The following is a 25493-nucleotide window of genomic DNA, read 5'->3' as shown; positions in this document are numbered from 1 at the left end:
CTCTGAGTCTTCAATAAATAAAATACACCAGTTTTCAGAATATTTATTCAGTACCCTTATTGGAATAAAGTTCACGTGGCTGTTTTTAGGGTGTTGTTAGGTGTTGTTTTTTCTTTCGTTATCTTTTCCCAGTGAATGAGATTTATCATGTATTGACTCCATAGCACCTGATGTTCAGCCCTATCTAAGGTCTCTAAAGGAATTAATCCAGTTTAGAAAGCTGGCTTGAGCCTGATAGTTAAATCACTTGTTAGGATGGAAAATTATTACTCTGAAGCTGATTTTGATTGTTTTTCTTTAGAACAGTGGAAAACATTCTTTTGTGCTGCCTTTCCTTATTGATTTGTGCTAGTATCGTCTGTGAAATAAATTACAATACAGATATATATATATATATATATATATATATAATTCTGGCTCTAATACTCATGACTTGAATGCTTTGCACTTGGCTCAGCTCAAGAGAGGCCACTATGCCATGGATAATTCTCTTCTCAATGGGATCAGAATGAAAAAGCTTACTACAGAAAGCAGATGATAGCAGAAGGTGCACTAATGGGAAAACTACTTGTCGTGAAAAGAGTTTACAGCTATAAATCTACCCCTCATTTTAAATTTTTTACTCAGTTTCCCCTAAAGAAAGGTTTGGTTTTTTAAGCAAATTAATATCTGATACTACATATGTAGTAGTACAAAAAAGTTATTCGTTTTCTTCATAGATGAGTAAATTTGTCGCCAAAGTATTTTGAAAACATTAGAATCTTCTTCTGGTTAAATAGTTTTTGATTGTTGAGTCTCTGGTGTAAGGGTAAGCATATGGCCAAAATTATGATGTCCTTTGTTGCCATAAAACATGTTTCCTTCTTAAACATAACTCATAAAGTGACCAATGAGAAGAGAAAATGAAATGGAAAGAGACAAAAGGTAAACTCAAATAAAGGATTCTGTAAACAATTTGGATTGGAGAGTTCAAGTTAACAGATGTCTTTCTGCAAGAGGCATTTTAAAGGGTGTATTTTCCCTAATGCTTTAACTAACAACAGATTTGCCTGATTATTTATTATATTTATTTGTAAACAATGCAAACCATTGTCACCCTGCGGATGAACTGAGTAACTTGAAGCAGATGTCTCACTTAGCCATGTTTATGTGCCCAGATTTCCTTGGATGTCTGATCTTGAGCCTTGAAGCTGTCAGCATTGCCCCACTCTGTGTTACAGTGGTGTTTCTCATGCCCTGTAAGTTTAGAACCAATTACTGCCATTAAACATTTACTTTCCTCAATATTTGCTTAACTCAAATGGAAAAGTCAGATGCCAATAATATTGCATCCAAAGACTTTACAGGACCATGCTTCTTCTGACTGAAAGTTGTACTAAGATTTCTTTTATCCTCGTTCCATGATTATTGCTTCATTTCCATTTTGACCTGGGTCTGCAAACTTTCTATTATTTCTGTAAGCAGACCCACTAAATTAATAAAGGGCTTTATGTATGTGCAAGGCTACAAATCTTGCAACAAAATCCTTAAGGAAAGGAGCTGACATGAGCTAGGACTAGGTATTAGGGACAAATGGCTGGTATTTTTAAACTATGTTCTATATGGTTTGCATTTGTCTGTGTCATGTATTTAACATTAGCAATAAAAATCTTCCACAGATTGTTTTTTTCTTCTTCCAAGATGTAAAGTTATTTTAAAAAACCCTTCAGCAGTTTATAGCTAAAAGTCAACTTAGCTATCTTCAAAGAATGGGGAAAGAAATAACTTGGAAACAGCACAGATAGCTTGAAAGGGCTAGAAAACTGTAAGTAGACATTTGTATCTTTTTCATCATTCACCCTTTTTTACCTGAAGCTACATGTCTTTGTGAGGAGCTTGTTTTTAGCTTATTCTGAACACTGAAAGTTCCACCTTTTTGGAACAGTAACAGATATCTATTAGTTATTTAAGTGATGTGTAAGGTTTTTTTGCCTGTAGCAGATCATTTAGGGCTCTGGTGATTTGAATCTCCCATGCAGGAGTCACAGCACCTCTGCCTAAGAGGGGTTAAATCATAGGCAGCACTTCAGTCTAAAGAAAGTAGTAGTTAAAATACACATAGCATGGAAAATCTGGCAAAAAGAAAGCCCACAAAAATCCTTTTCTACTCTCTGGGAGATTTATAAGGTACCACAGGATCTTCCCAAAGTAAATTCAAACTATTTTAAAAATGTAGCAAGATATCAGGAAAGTTTTTTAACAGTTTTTTAAACTTATTGCAGGAAGATAAAGACCTTAAAAATTTAAGAACAACAAAATCCAAATCCTCTGATCCATGAAAACAATTGCTCTTTTAAAAACAAAACAAGCACACTCGGGGAGGAGCGTTTCATCAAATACTCTTCCAACAATGTCCAGTTACTATGAGAATACTTCCCACTTTCCTAGATGGATGTGTTGCACAGAAGAATGAAAGACTGTAACTGATGAAGTTTGCCAAAAAGCCTGATCAATATTCTGTCAAATCAGGAGAACATTCCCATTCATTTCAATAGAACTTGAATGGGAAGTATCAGCCTTACTTTAACTTGAGGCAGGTTGAATAGTAAAGCAAAGAATGAACTTGTTCATTACATGTCAAGTTTTGACCACTTGTTTTAAACTTGAAGTTCTTGTAAATATCGGGCCTGTTCTTTCACACAGCTAAGGCCTGGCATATAATAAGAAAAATTCATATACTGGCCTTCAGCTGTCTTGCTACAAGAGAACAATTCAGGCCCTCATAATATGACGACTTGCTTTCATGATTAGTTTGATTCAAAAATGCAGCCATGTAAATCTTGGTGGTTTTTTCCTTTTTAAGCAGCTAATATTTCTAGTTTAGTTCATTATTTCTTCTGGATAATGCGAAATACATGTGCTAGATCTGGGAAGGCATTTTTAAAATAGCTTAAACCAAGATTTTAATCTCCTGTGGCAAGTGCTTTTCCTAAAATAAACTCTTGCTTATTCTATAGGCCTGTCACTGATCTCCTTAAAGACCTAGCTGATGATTTTCAGTAACTACAGTTGTGTTTTGGTGCTTGTCTCTCATCTCTTCAAAGTCATGCTTTGTCACACTAGCAGTGCTTTATAGACAAAGTTTCTGTCATGGTTTGATGTGACATGGTTTAAGAGAAAATTAACTCTCTCCCAGTCAAAACCAGGGCAGTACCTAAGCTTATAAAGCAAAAATGTAGACGTACAATTGGCACCTTTTCATAGCAGCACCTTGAAGATTGTTGGCGCATGACAATCCAGCGTGGCTTTTGTTCCTGCCTCCCTTCAATGTGAGAAGAGGTAGATAGTCCTGCTGCTCTCCTGGCATCTGTTCAGGTCCTGTGCTGCCCCAAGGCAATGGAATATTGCTGAGTGTTGATACTTCCATTATTCGCTTCTTGCTTCCAAGTCTCTTTGATCATTGGATCCACATGGTTGATTGCAAGTGGAATTAATATCACTTTAAGCCTCCAGGCTCGTTCAATTTAGCATGTCTCGTCCTTCATATGTATTCAATATTAAATTAAAGCCTCCTATTGAACTGAAAACAAACACAGTGCATTTGCCTACTTAATTCATTTTACAAGCTTCTAAGATTCTCTGCTGCTGTGTTCCCATATATTGTACACGAAAAAAAAATCTAGGAGAAGGCTATCTTCACTTGTATGTGGCTTTGTGTGGCACAGCAGAAAAGCAGCCACTTGTTGAAATGGACCAGTAGTTTTTAAGCTGGAACTATTATTGTGACTAGAACAGCAAGAATCTCTGCAGCTTTACCCATTCAGGCTCAGCATGGATCTGCTTTATCCTGTTTCTGCTTGATGTGGTTTTGCATTAAGCTTGGGTTTCAAATTCAGAGAAAAGCCAATACTGGACGGAAAAACTTGCTGTGATTAGGGTGGCAATGGTAACTGAAATGTTTGCCAGCTTCAGGAAGCTGGCCTAAGTTTTAGACTTACAAGAAACTCCTTCAGATTAGGCGGTTGCATTCTTTACTTGATTCTTGTTCTAAGGATTTCCAATTGTGATATCAAAAACCTGTAAAGGTTGGTTAACTCCTTATTTTCTTCCAAATGTCTCTTCATGCAGAGCACCAATAAATCCAGATAATGTCTATCTTTTCTAACACAGGAGCATTTATCCCCTTGTAATAAGTGGTTAATAATTGCTTTGGATATCTCATAGACTTAGATAATAGTGCTGGGAAAAAATGTTCTTGTCTGTTAAACCAACAAACCAATTCTTATTTGGCATTCCGCTGCATCCTGTTATTTGTTCTCACTGTTATTCCCCATCAGAAACTTAAAAATAGAAAATAGGGCAGTAGCAAGTCTTTTTGGTAGCTATCCTGAGTGGAATTGTCCTTTTTTTTTTCCTTTGACTTCTCAAAAGGTAATTCTTTTCCTTATATGTTCATGAATTTGTGTGTATAGAAAATATTGATGCTTTGCTGGACATACTTTGTAACATCATGTTTAGAATCCTAGGAAAGCTGTTACCTTTGTCACCTGCAGGGTGAATCTTTCAGATGTTTACTGTAGAACCACACATAAGCAACAATGCTGGGAATCAAGTTGAGAAATCTGGAAGTTTGTGTTCCCAGTCCTCACGTCAAATTACTAGATTTTGTGTAGGATTTGCCTGGGTTACTCTGTTTAAAAGTTATCTATAAAAGCAATACAAAGATGCTTTGAAATATCTCCACTATTTGAAAGCAGGACCATCTATTTGATCTAAAGTAGAAAGCACTCACTACCTGCCTCTGGTTTCAGATAACCAAGTCATTCCAAATATGAGGCTGCTGCCTCAGAGGCAGAAATTGTCCATTGTCCTGTAGCTCACCAGGCAGATTCCTGGAGGCTGATTTTTCCTGTCAGATAAGAAACAGAATAAATACTACAGGGTCATGGTGATTGCAGATCTCAGAGAACTGTAGTCCTGTAGTTCAAGATTAATGGGTTTACAGCTGAGCTGCCAAAACTTTTACAGGGAGTTTTGCTACCAGATTCCTGGCTGGTGTAAGCTGGCCCATTTCTGTGGCCCTGTGAAAATAGGCTGATTTTAACCAACTTAAATCCTAGGTCGATACCTTAAAACATTCCTTTCCCTTACGGGAGCATAACAGTAATCTTAAAAACATTATTTTTGCTCAAAGGTTGGACTCCATGATCTTGGAGGTCTTTTCAAACCTTAATGATTCTATGTTGTTGGAGAAGGGATCCATGGCAACTGGAGAAAGTAGCCAAGTGGTCATGCTTACAGGAAAAGTAGGAACAGTATTTGAGGAATAAGGGAAATCTTCCTGTGTTGTGAGCTGTCATGTTACACAGCAGGAGTTCCCCTGCAGAACTCTAACTTGCTATGCTAACGGGTCTCTGTGCTTTTCCTGCCACCTTAGCTTCCTGTGCTGTGGATCTTAGAGGTACTTCCTGAGGGTTTAGAATTTACTGATATTTGTCAAAATAGTGCTATGATGATTTCAAGTTGTTTAGTGATGCATGTAACTAATCTATATATTCATACAGTCTTATTTTTTATTAGTTGACTTATATTTATTCCTCTGACTTCACAGCTAGAATCCTCAGAAACTGTACCTGATATTTAAACAAAGTCACCTCATTCTGATGCCTTTAAAAGTAGATTAGTCCTCCTTTTATTTTCTTTGAAACAACTGGGTGCTTAAGTATTTTATTTCTCTTAATTAGTGCTTGTACTCAAACACTAATTAAGAGAAATAAATATGTTATTTTACATGCAGTTTTGGGGGCATCTTTTAAATCTGAAGCCTATACATTCCGTGATCAGCAGACTTGGATATGTATCACGAGGTGCAAATATTCCAGGAATTTCCTCAGCAAGACCAATGAACTTTCTGTTTGTGTACCTTCGCAGTTTTCAGTGAAATTATTTCTGCTCCCTATTTACAGGATCTGGATATAAATTGTTTATATCATTGTCTTTTATTGGAGAAGCATTGTTTTAATTATGTCCATGTGAGACCAAAATTTCATTCTGTAACAGGCCAAACCACCTTTTGCTAGAATTGTGTCCATGCTGTACCCGAGGGTACGCTGGGAAAAGCAATTTTCTATCTTTCTCTCTTACGTTCTTAGAACACTGAGATATTTTTTGTCTAAAGGAGGATCTTCAGAGCTTTCAGGGGGAGTTTTGGCACTTTCTGTGACAATTTCATAGGGTAACTTTTTGGTTGTTCCTGGCATAAAATGATACCAGTTTTATCAATATTTTCTCAATCCCCCTCTCCAATATTTATAAAATTCTTTGGTATTTTTGATCTCATCAATACTAATCAAACATCATTTTCCCCGTTTCCTTTATTTCCAAATTCATTAAGGACCTCTTGTTCGTGGACACCTAGAACTGAGGCCTACTGCTACAATTTAAATTGATAAATAAATACCTGAGGCACATCTGCTTTGGAGCTTCTTTGCAGAGTTTAAAAGTGTACCCAGTTCTAAACTGGTTTTCAGAGCCTGTAGAGCTCTGTAGGGAGTACACACAAATCTCCTGGCAAGTGCTTGTAAATGAGGAGCTTTGCCTTGGACCTGGTTCCCTTTCCAGCTCTCACTGGAGGCATTGGCAGTCTTTCTACTGACTTCAGCAAAACTGAAGTGAGACAACATTACTCTGCCTGTTGCTCACCTCTGCTGTACTGCTCGTGGAATGAAGTGTATGGCCAAGAACAAAACACAGAGCTCTGGCCAGGTTTTGCCCCTTATCCTCATGGCTGAAATTGGCTGTGAGAATAAATTTAACAGAGACAGGTCGAATTTTAATCTCAAGGCTTTAATATGCTCATCTGCTGAGAAGTGTAACTATCTCAGTGTTGAAGCGGGACCTAATTTAAGGGGAGTAGAGGGATAATTTTCTTAATCTATCACTAAAGAAAAAATCCCTGAAGGGAACTATATGCCAAACAAACTGGAAAAAAAGGATGGAGCAAACATGATCAATTTTTAAATATGCAAGAAGTATACCACAGAGGTAATTGGGGTGTGAAGTGTCAGCAGCCTTTGAAAAACTAGCTTTTTAAATATTTTTTTTTAAATCTTCTTTAATGCTTTATCTTAAAGAAAAAAAAATAGTGAAGAATGCATTTATCTGTTTCTAATATCAACGTTGCACATTTTTATTCACATCTGTGTAAACACTTGGATAATTGGTGTCTTTCTGACCTGCTCACTTTCAGTATTGGCATGCAGAGCAGTTTTTGGGATCTCATATAAAGGAGAATTGCTCTAAACTGGAGAACAGACAGATTGAGTGAGGCACCTGGGTGGGGAGAAATATTAAACACTTTGCAAACAACAAATCTTGAGAAATGGGGAGGAAGGAGTTGTGGAGAATGGTCAACAACCAACTTTGTGGATGAAATTCAGTCGAAAAAGGTTTGTATGAATCTCACTCATTCTTGGATCATTTGTTTGTTCTTTTGTGGGAGAGAGGAGGGGGAAGATATCCTGAAATTTCTTTCGTTAGAACTGTGGAGTTAAAAAATTGAGCCATCGTGACTCTGAGCCATACTGCCAGTGTATCTGGATATCGGTTGGTCTGTGGCAGCCTTCATCATATTTTTTTTCTTATTTTCTCTCTTCCTGGTAGACAATAATCCTCCCCCTCCATGGAAACCTTTTGTGTCCTCCAAGTTGTCTCTTTCATCTCCTGTTGATTTCTTTTTCCTTCTCGGTCTCTTCTTTTCTTTGATTTTGATTTCAATTATTATTTTTCTTCCCTGTTGCATCCTTTCTAATGATCATCTCTGCCTGGCAGTTGTAATCACCTTCTGCCTTTCCCTGCCTGGGAGGAGAGCTGGGCCACTTGTTAGACAAGTTGATGTGACTTGTGGGATCAAGTCTCTGTAGATCTTCACAAAAGCATCACAGTGCTATGTCTGGCTGAATTGGGGCCTTTTAGAAAGAGTCAGGAAAACATGGAGGACTTGATGGAAAGATTTCATTATTCCTACCAATTTTCCCCTGCCATTAGAGCAAATGTTGATATGCTCATTGAATAGATATATAGTGTGTAAAGAGGGGCTAAGGACTGGATGGGGTCCAGATTTCATGAGAAGAGCCATCCTAATGAAACTCCAAGCAGAAGAAGGAAAACAGGCCCTTGTCTCCCAGCTGGAAGCAGAGCAGTCAGGACAAACCTGGATTTCAGGCAGTCCAACCATTCTTCTGTCTGTACAAGCCCCATGGAAATGTGAAGAGGCTCCAAACCACTGATTCACATTTGATTTTTTTATTATGCTCTTTTAAGCTGTTACCTTCAAGAACACCCATTGTGATCTTTTGTAGAACATAGCTGAAGAAATGTGGTGTGATCTAAGTAACTTACTCTAATTCTCTGCTTTTCAAATCCAGTAAAAAGCATGTGAAAGAACTTTTATATGCAGTGTGGTGTCTGAATGTAACAGAGCAGTTTATGTTTGAAAATGGAAACGTCCTGAAAGACATTAATATCTCTCTCTTCATGTCCCACTCTCTGCAGTCTCAAATGAAAGCTGTTTCCACTTGTTAAGTGCAGTGGACATTTGGTTGAGATTTGAAAACTGATGCTTAAGTAAAATTAAACCAGATACCTTCTGTCTCACTGCTTCTCACTAAGCTCTGCAATGTTAACAATTTATATATTGATATTGTTGACATTTTCATAGGCTGATTTTTTCACCTTATAGCAGTTGCTTCTTTTCAGATTTACAGTGTTCTCTACAGAGTAAGAGTTGTCGTGCTGGCCCATGCCCAGCATGTGAAAGTCCTATATTGTAGTTCATATTTAACATCAACTGCTAGATGAATCACAGAGTCATGGGCTTGGAAGGGACTTCAGAAGGCCATCCAGTTTATCACGTAGTCCTGACAGACATTTGTATGACTTCCAGCACGGAAGACTCCATAGACTCCCAGAGCAATCTCTTCCAGGAGTTCTTCAATTCTTAATTATTAAACTTTTTCCCATTTCTGAATTGTCCGTGGTACAATTAAAAGCTTATGACTTCACATCTTATTTCCCAAGTGCATTGAGAATAAATTTGTCTTCATTTTCTTTACAGCAAGCTTTTGATTGTTTGAAAATAATTACCACCTTCACTTCACCTAGTGAGGCTCTTATGGGGAATTATTCAGTGTAAGAATTTGTAAAAATGCTACCATTTTTGTTTATTTTTTTCTGAAGTCTGAAATGGTTTAGACTTGAAATGCAGCAGGTAGCACTGGATGTGAAACATTCCTATCTGTGAGAAGAGCAGACAAATGTCTTCAGTGTTAGGAGCTGGTCTTGTTTGGTTACATCATTGCTAAAATCTGGACAGTAAAGTAGAAAAGAAATCTCCAGCTTGAAGGATGCATGTAGGGGGTTCACATTTCATCATCAGAAGAGTGCTTTATCTTCTTGATCTCTGTTACAGCTCTCTTGGAATGACACTCCTAAAGGTTTCACTTTCATTTATTTATGGGAGTGAAGGTCACAGGAAGATGTCCTGTGTCGGGGGAAAATGTGGGTGTTGTAGACCAACCATTATCTCTGATAGACATTGCATTATCCTGAAGTTTTCCTTGTAGGAAAAAATAGGAACTATCATTGTATAGCCCCAAGGTTGTAACTTTTTGTGCAAGGTGGTGTTTCTCTTTGTTTTACAGTGCCAAATACATTGTTAAGGATTGAGGTATACCCAGAGATTGTTGGAGTATGCTGGTTTGCATGCATGAAAAAAAACTTCTGCTTCCAGAAAAAATAAACTTGCAGGAGAGTCTAAGCTCTGGGTTTTCTGCCGACAGTTAATGGGACTTCATAGAATAGAAAGCAGCTCAGAATTTGGCCTTGTGAAGAGTATCTCAGCATGAAGGACCAGTGGCTCTTTCAAATGAAGAACTAATTCCTTTAGTATTAAGTATTTGCAGTATAATTTGAAACTTAGTGGTGTTTATCCATGGCCCTGTCTATCTCTGGCTGAAGTCAACAGGTTTCTTTCCAATGTTACCCCAGGGTTCACACACCTCTGCCAGTGGAGTGCGTGTGTTCATTTTCCCAAATGGTTTAGAACTTGGCAGACTTGGGTCTGTCTTTGTTTCTTTGAGTTCTGGACATATTCAAAACTAAAGCATAGAGCAAAATTTAAAGGCTAAAAATTCTGTGGTTTATGAACCAGTAATCTTCCATGACTCACCTTTCATGCAGTTTTATGGCCCTACTGACTTGGAAATGGGCAACAGCAGTTGACCACCTGCAGCATCAGCATCAAGGAAAGTTAATGTGGTAACTCTTTGAAATGTGGAACCTGAAAAAAACCCCAAACCAACAGAAGTTTCACTGTAAATGCTGATTTAGCATAACCTTCTACCACCACTAAGACATTGCAACAATAGGACTTTTACAGCAAAACTTTTTATTTAAATCAAAGGGTAGGCAGACCTCTCAAAACTTGTCCCATGCTAATGTGCACCAGAATAAAACTTGTTGGCTTTGCTAGAAGACTTGCTGAAAGCTGCACTCAGCTAGAAGGAAGTACCGTATCAAATAAACAGGAAATAAGATTTCTCTTTCTTTTTAGAAGTCAAATTCTTTTTACTCAGTCCTTCATTCTTTGAAATCTTGTTTTTATGTTTTCTTTTACAGTCTCCTAGCTCGATAATCCTAGACTAAATAATTGAAGCACTGAATCATTCTTCTTCCTCAATACTGAGAGAGTCAATATATATAAATTACTTCTAAAGGGCTTGAATGGAAGGTGTTTTTTAAATGCTAGCAAAGCAGTGTTGGACTTGTGTGTATTGAGTGTTGAGGTCTGAAGCCAGAGCTGTAGTTGCAAATTTAGCTTATGTACTTGAAACTTTATGCTACTATCAGCTTATTACTGACAAGCTTCATATCCACTGGCTCTGAAAATTATTCTATAACTGCAAGTTGCATTTCAAGATGATTTCAAGAGCCCCTCTCCCAAATGTTTTGTGCAAGTCCTTTTAAACACGTTTTCGTCCGGGTTTCCCAGATGACGCTCAGGTGTTCTGTGGTGGTCAGTCACTGGTGACACATACAGGTTGTGAAGGAACCGTGCAAATTCCACCCACAGTGAGAAGATGAAAACGAATATCTTCCTAGTGGTTTCCCTGCTGCTTACATCAGTGTATGTCCTGAAAGGCAGCACAGTACTGCAAAAATTGTTTTCCTTTCTGCAAAAAGAGATTACTAGTCCAGGTCCTGCTGTTCAATGATCAAGGTCATACCCACACCCTGAAGTTTCCCTGAATTTTGGATGGTCTTTATCACATGCATGTTTCTGTCATAAGCACCAACTTGTACCAGTTATCCTATACCTGTCAAGCACAAGATACATGACACAAATTAAACACAAAGGTTTATTGGTAAGATGAGGCCTGATGCAATCTCTCTTCAGATACTCTAAGTGCATGCCCTGCATATCCTGAAAATCCATCTTTAAGGACTATGAAAGGTGTTACTAGAAGTTTTATCCTTTGTGGGACCAGCTGTCAATGATGAAATTCAGACTGAGATTTTTAGTCCAAACCTTCTCTAGACAAAATGTTTTGATTTTGGTATATATCGAATACTAGAAATGATCCTTTAAAGGAAAACGAGTAGAATTTTATTGGCAGTGACCTGATGCTTAGTACACTGAAAACATTTCTGTAGATCTTGCCTTTTTTTTCCCCTCTTTTTAAATGTTGCTTATAAACTAGAATTGTAGGAGGTTTTGAAGTCAGACTGAATTACTCTTCCCAGTGTGCTTCAATAGGAAGTCCCTTTGGAATCAGCAAGGACAAGCCCAACTTGCATCCCGTTTGCCATCTGGGTTTCCCTCTGGCTTCAATTTGAAGCTATAAAACAGTCCTTAGGTATGGATGCTGTACTGAACCTGCCCAATGCATGTCACATTTAGTTACTCATATTTCTTCCAAGATAACGACTGCAAAGAAACTGTTTCTTGTGGTCTCTTGATTTACTGCTTCTTAATCTGATGTTTCAAATTAAACCTGAGTCTTCAAATGTCATTGCATTCTTTTAAGACATGTTCAGCTGCTTTGCAATGGGTGTGTTATTTCCTACAGTTTAATGCTCAGTGGTTATGGAATAATTGAATGATGTAGTATGTCTGCTTATAATCAAGATGATTCTACATTATCAAACGTAGACATTTATTTCTCACTTTTCTTTATATTTCTGCACCCTTCCTTGTACCTGAAGTACCCTTTGCAGCTTCTTTAAGGTATCAATAAACCTTTAAGGTGTAATTGTTCAAGGGCAAACATCAGGGCTCATGTTAGACAATCCATTGCAGCCACATGAACTTCTCAGAGTAAGTGAAGTTAGAGATTTGTACAGATCCAGTGGGCCTGGTATCTTTATTTAGTACCCTAAATAGCACTGAAAAATTGAGGAAAATTAGAAGACATTTTTAACTGTTTGTAATTGGAAGAAAGTCATCGTTGCTAGTGAATATTTCCCAGGCAGCATAGACTTGCATGGAGGGCATGATTTTCCTTTAAAAGAACATGGATGATTTTTCTTTTCTTTTCTTTTTTTTTTTTTTTCTTATAGGATTTATATAAATAAAGGTTTTTACTCCCATCCTTGTCCTTTCATAAAGCTGGTTTTGAAGAAACGTAGGTCACTTAGCATCATCTTGAGATATTCTTTTACATAAAATCAGGATGAAATTCCTTACCCATCATGTCATTATACCATGGAAACCATTTCGGTTTAAAGTCCATGTTGTATTAGTTATGCAAATATAATAAAAGCAAAAAGTTTATTGATTAGACAGATTAGCTTCTTACATCTCTCTCCACTAAAAAAAGATTAAGTTCTGTGTCATGAAAGTTGTATAATATATTTTAGTCTCTTATAGAGATTTATCTTTTGAATATTAGTTATGAAGTTTGTTCTGAGTCACACCAGATCAGTCACTTCTACCTACAGATTCTTCTACAGCAGCCACTGTTGTGATTTGCATATTCAACAAAATCTGACCAATTGAACATCACTTGGAAAAGTACATAGGAATAGCTGTACTTCTTGGAAGGATACACAAGGAAATCTGCCACAGAACACCTCTTACCTCTAACACTGTAGGCCAAACTCCTAGAAGATATCATACATTGCTACATTAAAAAAATGGCCTCACTTCATTTCAGAAAACTCCTTCTATATTTTGTAGCTCAAACCCTATCAGAATCTCACATGCAGCTGCATGAGAGCTTGACAGTATTTCAGTGTTTGAAGCATCCTGGAAAACTTAATTGTTTCAGAATGGAACATAGGTACTGCAATAGTATTTTGTTAAAATGAGACCCCGAGCAGTTTGAACCTGTTCTTTCCTTTTTCTGTGCATTGGCAAGATTTATGCTAATGCAAAACCCCATGGCTGATGTGCTGAATGTGAAATTCAAGGCACTGAAATTATGGGATTTGAAGAACTTAGTTGCTTCTGGGAAAATCTGTGAAGCGATTGTCACAAATCAAATTGTGGCTTGGTTTGGGATTTTTTTGCTGTCACTTTACTGAGTCTAAGCTTTAGCACAAATTGCCAGTTGATCTGTAATTCCCATTTTGTGTGGGTCAGTTATGCAATAGCATATTGTGGGAACATACTCAAGGATTTTACACACATTTGCCAAAACTTTAGCTTACAAAACTTTTGGATCATGGAGGTGTGCATGAAGATTTGGCATCTGATTCTGTTCCTACTGCAATGTCTAATGGTAGCTATCAAATTTTACTGGGAAAAGGATAGGACATTTAGAAGTCTGGGTTTAAAATTCCAATTTTTTTTTTCAAACTGACTTTTCTAGAAACCAGGTTTGTAGAGAACAAGAAACATAATGATGAGGCAACAGAGGAAGAAACCCTAGTCAAGTCAGTACTGACAGGAAATCTCTCTTCCTCCCATAGTGTCAGGACACATTCAGGTTCTGCTTGACCACAACACTTAGAAAGACCTACAAATAGCAGAGCACAGGCACAAGATCTGAACATCACAAAAAGAATGATTTGTAGGCAGTATCCTATTATCCCCTCAAGAAAGAAAACTACTTATTTCACTTATATTAATATTGTTGCCAGTTCAAATTTGTCCTACTTGTAGCATCACAATCTTGTTCCTATGGAGCCCAATCCTTGTTACAGCTCCTGTGTCTGAAGGAGAAGCTGCCCAGAACAGCATGGCCATGGTTGGTGGCACTCCAAATCCCCTGCTTCTTGTTCCAGCTTCTTCCCCTCCCCTAAAACGACACATGAATTTATCACCTTTGCTGATCCTTTATGGTTGATTGTTCTTCCTACAGGCTGATTCTTGACTGTCAGTAGCTGAAAGAAGGCACGATACTTCCTTGTGTGGTCTTCTAGGGCAAGACTGAAAAGTTAGGCACAAGTAATATGGCTGCATAAATTTGTGTCTGCAGTTCAGTGGAGAATGTGTTAAGTTATAGATTTGTGCAGAAGTATGGTAACCACATGTGAGTCCTTGTGCATCTTAGTCCTGTGGTAAAAAAAGAAGCTGTAAGATAGGAAATAAACTGTGTGAGAAGGGGAAACTCAAGCAGGTTTTGAATAAAAAAAACTTAATTTAAATACTGAAGATTTTGAAGCATAATGGATAGCATTTAGTCCCTGGCAAAGGCCTGAAATCAGTGATGTGTGTAAGGGAATAAACTGTACCCAGTGTTTTAAAATATGTGCCTTAACCCCCTCCTCCTCCCTCCCCCGCAACTGATTTATAAAAAAAAGAAAGGTATAATGAGATCCAGCTTCCTGTAAATTTATGGTAATTTTGTGCCTTTTGCTAGTTGTTCTAGTTATGTGGTCCTTTACTCTAGCCTGGCTCCCACCCTTTAATATAGTTATCCTCACAGCACTTCTTTGTGGTAAGGAAGTACAATAATCCCCACTTTACAAATGGGGAGCCATGGCAAAAGAGAGGCTTAGTGACTCGCCTGAGGTCATGCAGGCAGCCCATAATGGAGCAGGGAATACAACCAGGACTCCTAAACAGCAGACAAATGCTCCAACCCCAGGGCTGTCTGTCCTTTTGCTCGTATTTTTAAAGCACTCAAAAGGTTGTAGACAGATTTCAGAGATGGTTCAGGGGTTATTGAATCCAGTCTGACTAAAATAACAGAATAGCTGGACCAAGTGAAAATGTGCTGCTTAGTGTAGAGTTGCAATATCAGTAAGTCAAATAAAGGTTTTTCCGCTGGCAGCTCTGGTTTCCTCTCACTTGCCTGAGCTTGCTCTCTCATGCACACACACACAGGCACTCTCTGCAACTCATTTTTCTCCTGCCTCGGAGGAAGAACTTGGTGAAAGGAAATTGGTATAATTAAATGGTTATGTAGGAAGCTGATGGTAAGTATTTACTTTTATAAAATAAGTGGAAGAGAAAAAAACCTATGAGGTGGATTTCTTAGTGTTTGCTTTTTTGGGTTTATTTTTGGCAGCAGAGTATTGAGTGACAGAGATTTGTTCCCAGTAGAAAATGCTTGAAACACATTACTCTGGTTTGGTATTAGAAAGATTAGAGGGCACACTGTGAGAATTTGTAAGGATTTATGTGCTTTTTAGAGAGGATTAAGAATTTAAAAAAAAAAAAATCCAGATTAGAAATGCTGTCTAACCACATCACTACTCTACAGGCCAACATTTGCATGGTGGTTTTCTTTCATGTTTAATACCACAATGTTTGCATTGCACTTCAGTTACAGTTGGTTTTGTTTAAAGACCATAGTCTAGGTGTGCACAGCATGTGAAATGTTAGGAGTTCACGTAGCATCCTTGAAATCTTATTCAGGAGCAGACTTGAAATACCTAAGAAAATTGTTTTAGGGATGTACTTATTCTATAGAGTTGCTTAAATTTAAAAAAAAAAAAAAATCAGGCACATTTCATATAGCTTTTAAGTGTATGCATTCTTCCTGTCTATCAAATTGTAAGCTTGAACAAGATTTGTTCTCTGGAACATTATTTCTTTAAAATATTTGGACATGGAAGTTCCATAGTAACACCAGACTGCACAACATGGAATTAGTTATTTGTTTAGGAACAGAATTTTTAAACATCCTCTAAGCTGCAAAGGGATACTTCCTAATTATTTACTAGAAGCATCCATAGTTAATTAAAGTCAGGCTGCTAAATGTGGATGATTAGAGGCTTATGTTGCTATAAAACTGCTTGTGCTGATTTGAGCTAGTATTTAATTTGTAAATTCAATCCTTTTTAGACACTTTATTTAGAAAAAGCTTAAATCTTCGCAGGATGTTCTTATGAAAAGACTAGCTATGTCTTTATGCTTTACAGTCTCACTATATTACACATCAATTTGTCCATAGTTTTTGGTATCTTACCAACATGCAATAGAAGTGCAACCTGACCAGTAACGGCAGTTTAATTGTTCAGGAATTCTTTTTTTTCTTTCCTTCTACTTCCTTCTACACTGCTTCTTTCTTTCTTCTTTCTTTTTTTTCTTTCATTTCATTTTGTGTAGAGCTTGGAGTTGGACTTTATCCACAGGACTGTTTGTCCAATGCATACCTGAGCCCAGTGATGCTTGGAGGATGAACGGATGTTGAATGTTGAGTATTTTCCAGCCATGTGTCAATGGCACCATGTCCAGGTTTCTGTGCATTTCTATGTTACAGGCACCCTGGGACAGTGACAGCAGTGCATTGTACCTAAGTACAGATACTTGAGCATTTTGTCCCTACAGAAGTCCTTTGAGCATCTGTAGTACCTATGATTTTCCCTCTTGCTCTTTTGCCTCCCTACTATTGCAATGGCAAGGGCCAAAGCGGAGTGCTCTCTGCATGGGTGAACGTGGTTTGAATTGGATTCTGGATGTTGGCTGTTGGGTTTAGCTTGTTTTCAATTTTACTACCCTTACCACATTATTTTTAAAACAACATTTAGGTGGCCTATGGTTTCTCTGATGTTGTTTTGGTCTCATAAACACTCTGCAAAGTCGATACAGATGTGTGGGGAAGGAGATGTTTTGTTACTGGCCTCTTATGGCTTGTATTGCAGTTTCACTGCAATTTAGATTGTGTTGCATTGTAGTGGCTCCTGACAAGAAAAGATTTTCGTACCATCTACCTTATACCTGGCGCATTATTGTCACTAGTGGTGATCTGAGAATTTAATTGCAGGTTTTTAGGAGAGGACTGATTTGTTAGTTAAGAGTTCAAAGCTAGGGGGATATTGCAAATACTGGCATTTACAGGCTGTGGAAAGGTGTATCTTAGAAGAGAAGAAGGACACCTGGGAAGAAGTACTGATGGCTGATTATTTGAAAAGTTTGGTTTTCATCTGTAAAGAAAAATAAATTTTAGAAATGTGCTGGCAGATATGGACTCAGTATGCAGTGTTTTACAGCTGTGTAGTTGATTGAAAGTCCACTGGGGTAAATTGTGGTTTTAGCTGAGCGAAGAACTGAACTTGGAGTCTTGTCCTTAATGGAAGAACAATTAGTTGAACAAATCATTCTTCCTCTTTTTCAGGGAAATTGTTGTTTACTGCAGTGACTATAGCTGTGAGAGACTTTCATTGTTTTTCCCTTCAGGTAGTAAGTACATTTGTTAGAAGAGAAGCAAGGCTTTGATTTCATCATGTGTCTTTGCAAATGCAATCAGTTTCTTTCTTATTTAAATGGTATTGTGATTTCATACCATTCTTTAAAGTACTTTTTTTTTTCCCTGTGTGTGTTTTAAATAGGTGCTTTACTGGAAAGGGAGACTTATGCTGTGTTCTCAAGTGAGTGGGTGCTAGTACAGACATTCACTGCAAGTTTAACTTGTGGAAATGAAGGCAGAATTTCTCAGTTGGAAGCTTTACATCATGGTTAGAGAAATCATCTCTATCCCCTTTCTGTGTTGACCTCAGCAATTCAAATGCTAGAAACATTTTCTGGGGGTTTTGATGTCAATATTCAGATATGCTAACAGAGTATTATGCCAGAAGAAATCTCAAGTCCACATCACCTGCATACTTATGAATGAGGAAGGAGATTCCAAGCATTATTTGAAAATCTGTGTGCATAATTTATCTGATGTATTGGGAGAATTTGCCTTCTAAACAGTAGTTCCTGAGAAATGCATACTCTGAAGCACAAAGCTCTGTGGCTCCCACACCTTACAACAAAACACCCTCTGGAGGTGCCTCTTTCTCTCTATTGGCTCTGAGGGAGAAAAAGCTCAGATGAAAAATGTAACTTTTAGACTAATATCTTCTGTGAGAGAAGCTGCCCTCTTAAACTGTTTTGGATAAACCTGGAGAAGGTGTTTCTGTTTGTTCATGGAGCAGGTCAGGTATGTTCTGTAGAAAACTAAGTTCTCTGACTGGGTTTCCAGGTGCACACATGTGATGCTGGAGTGTAATTCCTATTTGGAAATGAATGAATTTTCTGCTCCTCTGCTCCCCAGATAACTAGAAAAAGTATCCTTCATACAGTCAAGAATAATAAGGCCTTCATTTAATTGACTTTTCTCTTGTTCAAATTGAAGTTTCACTGTTCAATTGAGTACTGTTAATTGCAACTTTTATTAGAATCAGATGAATAAATACATAGTCCATCACAGATGGCAGAGGATTAAAACTGGAAGTCCAGTATTTTTCATTGGTTTAATATGACTTATTAGTGGATTAAACCATTTCTCAGGTTTTTTTCTTTGTTAAATTTGTTTATTAAATAGTCATTTTACAGTGGGACTTCTAATTTACATTGGCAATTCAAGGAGTTAGTACTGGGGTAAGCTACTACTTTTTTTCCTGGAAACCATGAAATTTTACTTCTAAAAAATACAATAATTTTTGCTTTTTCTTGGGAAATGTGAACTGTTCAGCAGAAGAATTTCTTCTGAAGCAGATAACTGTAAATAGTTCTCTAAAATGCCATTTTTTTAGCATTGTGAAATTTGGTTTCCATGCTATTTTACTAGTCTATTTGCTGTAAGAAGGATTTGCAGTAAAGTAAAGACTTTGAATTTCTGCAAAAGCATTTGTTCTCTACTAGCAGTGCTTTGCAGGGAGATATCCAGATATTTCTTAAGATCTTGAAAGCTCGGTATGAAAAATCAGATTTTCCACATTCCCGCTTGCAACTTAAATCCAGTGCAAACAGAGGTCTCTTTATTTCAGAAGTACTTGTTTAACACTGGCTCACTTTTGAGACTTATTGATTTTGTTGTATTCCAGGCCAGGAAAATCAAAGTCATGGTATGAAAATATCCTCCTGAAATAAGCTATTACCTTTTAGTTCAATTGTAAAGGATGACTTCTTGGTTAAGACTCTGGCCTGGGACTTGAAAGTTCAAACTGAGTTCACCTCAAGACTGTGACCCTGACCACAACTGTGGGTAGAGGCACCATTCCTGGGTCTCAGTTTCCCTCCCAGAAAATAACACCTGTACCTTAGGCTGAAGATCCTGCTGTGTACACAAGTACAACACACATACAGGACCTCTGACCCTGGTCCGTTCCTAGTTGGTTCTGTCATAAAGGTAATTAAACATCATAATTTCTACATTACCATTTGTTTCTCTTTTGCAGTCCACATCATGGGGGATGTGAAACTGGTGACATCTACTCGAGTCTCCAAAACCTCGCTGACACTCAGTCCCCCCGTCCCTGCTGAAGCACCAGCATTTACTCTCCCTCCTCGGAATATCCGGGTGCAGCTGGGAGCCACTGCCAGGTTTGAGGGGAAGGTAAGAAACAGACTATGGAGGGCTTCTGCACTGGGTTTTACTCTTTCCTGAAGCTGACCAGGGGGCTGCAAAAGTAGTGAAGTTGCCACTGCAATATGGGACCTTTAGTCGAGAAGAATATACCAGTGTTTACCCTCCTGGGGAGGCAGGAGCATTGCAGGTCTGTTTCTGTGTAGAGGAGACTGTTGCAAAACCTGAGCATTGTAATGAATAATCTTGTTGAGCATGCCAGGAACTGAGGTTATTGTCAGTTAGAAACTGCTTCAAGGGCTGTCTCTAGTCAGCATGCTCCCCTACTGCAATTCTACATGTTCTCCTACTGCACATTCACATCCCTGCATCCCAAACCTCTGACCGTTCATGAAGCTTCGCGTGTGACACAAATCTAACCCTGCTGCAGCATGTCCTTCCTAGCAGTCAAGGTAGGAATCTGCAACAACTGTTGAGATTGTTCTGTGTCTGCACTGCCTGCCATACATGCTCTTTACTTGAAAGAAAAAAGAGCATTTTCATAGGAAAGATTGATTTGTTCAGGAAAACTTGTTAACTCAAAGGGTTTAAAAGACTGTGTAGTGGGCTGTGTATCCCCGGTTCCTCTCATGTTTGGGATATTGAATTGTGCATCCTGACACCCGTGTTTCTTTCATGTGTCAATCCTGGTATGTACTCATCCTTGGTCTAGCTATCTTCCTTTCTCCTCCCTTAACCCAATTCTTTTTCCTGGAGCTGTTAGCTTTCCCTCCCTAGTCCTTTCAGCTTCCTTTGGTTCCTGTCACGCTCTGATTTCACGCTGACAGCTGCACCATCAAACCGACCGCACTTTTAATCTTTGAAGTGGTGGGACTCGTCTGACAGAGGCAGGAAACTGTAACTCTACTGTAACAAAAGCAAGGCCTAGAAGGAATTTGGGAAATTCTTAACTCCTGAAAGTCTAACTTAAACAGAGGGCCAGTAGAGGGCATCTGATATTTATCTTATTTGTTTATCTAAGACCAGGCCAGGAACTGGGATTTTTCAACAGGAACTGTGTGGGAAAAAAAGCGGTTTGGAGTATATTAATTTTGAAGTGCTGGAGCAAAGCTCAGAAGTAGTTTTTAGATATGACTTTTTGAAGAAAAGTTGGCATTTTTCATAGAAAGCAAATTTCAAAAATGTGCTTAAACCAAAGAACAGTTTTTTACCAAACCTTCAAGATTTTTTTTTAAATTAACTTACTTTTAGGCGATTATAAGGCACCAGTCAGAAACTCTTTGTGTGTATGACATTGGCCAGTCCCCATGAGCACTTCTGTTCTTACTCTGTGTCTTATTTTGTCTTCCCCTCATTGTTTCACCTTGTTGCAAATGCAGTAGAAAATTGCGCTGTGTTTCTACTTTCTCCATGCGACACCTGTGGACAAAGCTGTTCTAATTCCAACTGGCTCTTCCAGGCTACACTGCAATAACAGTTCAGTGAAATCAAAGTTGAAGCATGTGCTAAGATTTGGTTTTACAGTTCTCATGTGTCCTAATTAAAAGCTCAAGTGGGATATTTCCAGTTTTTATTGCACTCTGCAGAGTTGTTGTTATTTAAGTCAAATGGAAACAATTGTAAAATATAATGGCCTACAAGCTAGAGTGCCATCACTGCTTTACATTTATTTTTTAATATCTGGTTTTAAAGTGTTAATTTTCCAGAGACACCTATCCACTTTTTAAAGCCACTTTGAAGACTGGAAGGATAAGGTCTGAAGGATTTTTTTTTAGTAGCTTGCAAAAAAATACACAAATTCAATACTAATTAAACTGTCAAGTTTAATTTCCTTGAAGGAACAAAACTTTGATTGAAGTCCTGGCTTGGATTTACTTGATGAAAACTCTGAATATCTCTTCTGGCAGTTCAGTATATGAGCGTGGCCAAACCCTTTAATTTTCCATCCTTAAAATGGGGGTGACAGCATTAGTACTTTGTTTGTGCTCTTACTGTAGTGATATGGGTAACTTGTTTGAAAGGCACTGTTGCTGAGCAGCTGCAGGAGCCTGCAGAGCTGTTATCATCTGGCTCCATCTTCAGCTGGGCAATACAATGTTGCTTCTTCAGCCACTTTAATGTTTTAGAGGTTCAGAAGGACAGTTGACCTGTTCAGAAAAACAGGTTCAGAAGGGCAATCCCAACAAAAACAATTTATTAAGATTTAGTAATAGAAGCTACTCAACATACTTAGGTTTTTCTATCCTGGAAAACCTATCTAGGTTACAGATGTTATGATACGTTGTTGCAGTATAAATATTAAACCAGACTCAGGCTAAAGAAAAATAAAACGTTTTTTAAATGGCTAGACAGGAGCTTTTCTTCAAAGAGTTTCTTTGCAGTGGAATTGATCTTATCAGAAAGAACAAATATTTTTAGAATCCAAGACAGGATATAAATCTGATATTGTGATGATCCTGTATTCTCATTAAGTGAACAAGGAAGAGAGGGCCCCAGAATTAAACTTGTTGGTTTTCTTTCCAGCAGCATTATTAGATAAGTTGTGTGAAATGGCAATTCAAGATCAAAGAGAGTACAGAAATTGAGGAATAGACCATAAATGTAAGAAATTTGAGGTGGAAAGAAACTGGGGCTTCCTTTAACAGGAGATTTTTTTTTTCCCTGTTCCTTCAACTACCACCCTGATTTTCTTACTAAAATCTCAGGAAGTTTATTTATATCTGACTGCAGATGTCAGTTTTTCAGTGGCACCTCAGCATAGAAAATTCAATCATCATTTTTCAAGAGTATGAGCACGATTTTGGCTTAGAGGACGGGGTGGAAACCGTAAGGCAAAGGCAAAGTTACCTTCCCTAGATACTCCCCAAAGATCTGCTGGATGGACTTCTTAGTTGTTCATCAATAAATTGCTGAGGTGATTTTTAAGAAAACCACCCCAGATAATTGTGAAAATGTGTTGTATGTTCTCAACTTGTTAGGACTGGATTGATATGCTGTTGTTCAATAGCACGTCATGTGTGAGGCAAACAGCTCAAGGCAGTAACCTCGTGCCCTGTGTTAAGGCACTTTAGCTCATTTTTCAGAATCTTTAAGACACTCCTGGAAAAGGAGAGCAAACCAAAATGTTACCAGGCTTTGTTTTAAGCTACTTCTTTCTAGATTGTATTGAACACTGCCTGTTAACTTGTGCATTTGATTGAGGCAAGCACTTAGCCTGCCTTATTTGCACATGTATAATTTTTGAAGGTAATATTGATGGTCATTAATTTTATGAGCCTAAAAAAATCTTGTGCTATAACTCAGCTTGAGAGGAACAGCCATATGGCCTACAGACCACAAACCCATTGCCTAGGGGTCAGGAAAGTATTTTCCTCCTTGGACAAAGCATTTTACAGTTGCCAACAGTGCAGTATGGGTGTTTTTTCTGCTTCATGTGGGCCATCATATATGGTCCATTGCCAGAAACAAGATATCAAACTACTAAATCTAGTCTTGTATTCCAATCCCAGGGATCTAGATTTCATGTAGCTAATGGTTTGAGTAGGTGTTAGGGTACTAAGTTCAGTTTGGTGTCCATTGAGTAGTTACTGTTCTGCCCTTTCCCTTCCATCACCCTCCAGGTAAAGGAGCTGGATAGTAAATTTTAAGGAAAGCCAGGTCAGTGTCAAATCCTGCCCCTTTTAATGTGCTTTCTGTTGTTCTACCACCTTCCTGTTGCATCTGTTCAAATCAATTAAGTCCAATGACTTACAGTTGCTTTTGCTACTGGTGGTTGCACAGGTACTGTTTATAAAAACATGCCTGAGAAAATGCATTGGGATCAGACAGTAAGGAACAAGAGGCAATGGGAAGATCAGCAGCGATTCTGCCATGTATTCTGGGATAGAGAGGAGACCCATTTCTGCAGTGTGTTAAGAGGTAAAGAATTGGGAAGCAGTGCAAGAATGAAGACTGTGTTAAAGGCAAACACTCCCACAACATTTATAAATTCTTTCAACTGGCCACTAACGTAAAAACTAATTTTTAACCTATTTGTTTTACTGTGGCATGTTTTACATGCATAGCACAAGCTGTGCATGGCAAAACCTTTGCTATCTTCCCTTAGATTTGGACTCAAGGCAGCAGTGTGTGTGCCATTTCCAGCCCTCAGTCAGCAGGCACTTCAGAAGAATGCCTTAATTACACCACATGCCTGGATTTCAGATGGCAGGATCTGAGAGGAGCCCATGTAATGACAGAGGATAATGACATGGCCCAACGTCCTTTGCTGTTGGCCTGAGAGGTTTGCTGTTACAAAATGTACTGGGCAGCTGAATGCATGAAGCTGCCAGTGGCTTTGGATCTGCGCTTTCTGGAGGGATGCCTGTCCCAAGCCATATAAGGAAGAAATTCAGGAGAGACCCATGTTTTCATGGGAGACAGTTGTTTGATGGAAGTGAGTGCTGCGAGAGGCCTTGTGCTGATCTGTGACACTGTGATACCCCCAGAAACCTGACATGAAACACTGAGGCGTGTTTTGAAGAGGAAAGAATTGAAAAAGTGCTCGACTTGACTGTGGATTTTGTTTGATCTTCCTTTCCACGTTCCTCTGGAGCATTCTTGGGAAAAATTCTTGCAAAGTTACTTAGACATTTTGTGTTAGGCAGACATTGAGGTATAGACAGCTGAAATAAAAGAAAAAACCACAAACACAAAAATACACACCAGGGATGGCTGTGAACAGCTTATTGCACACTGTCTTCTGTTTGGATCTTCTACTGCTGTGTCTTCTTCCTTGGCATGATCGACCTCCCATCCTATTCACTTACTACATAAATGTTCTCATGAATAATGCATGCATGGTTTTATTTGGGTTTATTTTACTGTATAACCCTATATTGGCATATGGAATCAGTGTCAGCTTTACACAAGGCCAAAGTGGAAGTGGCTTCTCTGCTGGGAAGTGGTTAAGGTGGGATTCAGTCAAAAGCACTTCCCCACACAATGTCACCTACACCGTGAATTTTTCAAACACACTTTGTTTCATTACCTGACACAAGCACCCATGTGTTGACGCCCATTTTCCTTGCCTTGCAGATAATACATCCTTTAGAAAAATTGTAGGTGTTCAAGTTGCTGCTCAAGAAATTTCTAGGTTTTAGGCTGGAGAGGTGGCCTGTGAGCTCTACTTTTGTCTCTCCACATCTGTCTCTCTATCCTGAGGCCATCATAGCTATACTTAGAATTTTCCTGGTAGGAGTATTTAAGCATTCCTTGTGTAGTCTGTGTGCAGAGCATGTGATGATGCTCAATAGTGCTGGATGTAAAACACTGTCCCCTGCAACTGATCTGTGCATGCGCTGAGGCCACAGCCAATATTTCTGGATGTTTGGCAGCAAAGTTTGGTCAGACCATTTGCAGAGGTTGGTTTGTTTTTTTTTTTTTTTTTCCCAATCTGCCAGATGTTCAGAAATCCTAGACAATGCTGAATATCCTCAAATTCCACCCAGACAAAATTTTTACACAGGAAAGAGGCCATGACTGGGGAACATTGAACATACATACATATTCCTATTCTGAGTTGTCTTTCCTCAGGGTTGGTTTTATTCTTTTGTACAATTGGGCCTGTGTTCAGTAACCCACCCACCTCCAAACTGTGGAAGAAATGTGCTGTTTGATCCTATCACATTTATTTTTCTATTTGCTTTCTGTCTCCTTTCCCATCTCAATTTCTTATCTACCACCAGCTGGTGACAGGAGTTCTGCTTCATTCAGTGCCAGAAAGATTTGCTC

At 38.4% G+C, this 25493-nt stretch overlaps 1 protein-coding gene across 1 annotated transcript in view; it reads left to right on the top strand.

Annotated features, from left to right (window-relative positions):
• MYLK (myosin light chain kinase) overlaps nucleotides 1-25493 on the top strand; it is a 197323-nt gene that overhangs the window by 36138 nt on the left and 135692 nt on the right. The window contains exon 2 of the mRNA XM_066190273.1: nucleotides 19594-19751. Within this exon, the coding sequence (XP_066046370.1) occupies nucleotides 19594-19751 (158 nt within the window). The remainder of the gene's footprint in view (nucleotides 1-19593; nucleotides 19752-25493) is intronic.

This window comes from Chamaea fasciata, unplaced genomic scaffold (assembly GCF_029207755.1).
Source record: "Chamaea fasciata isolate MVZ Bird 193981 ecotype frontalis unplaced genomic scaffold, bChaFas1.0.hap1 SCAF_8, whole genome shotgun sequence".
Lineage (NCBI taxonomy): Eukaryota > Metazoa > Chordata > Aves > Passeriformes > Sylviidae > Chamaea > Chamaea fasciata.
The sequence above is the reverse complement of the archived record's forward strand: the minus strand, read 5'-3'. Positions and strand labels throughout refer to the sequence as shown.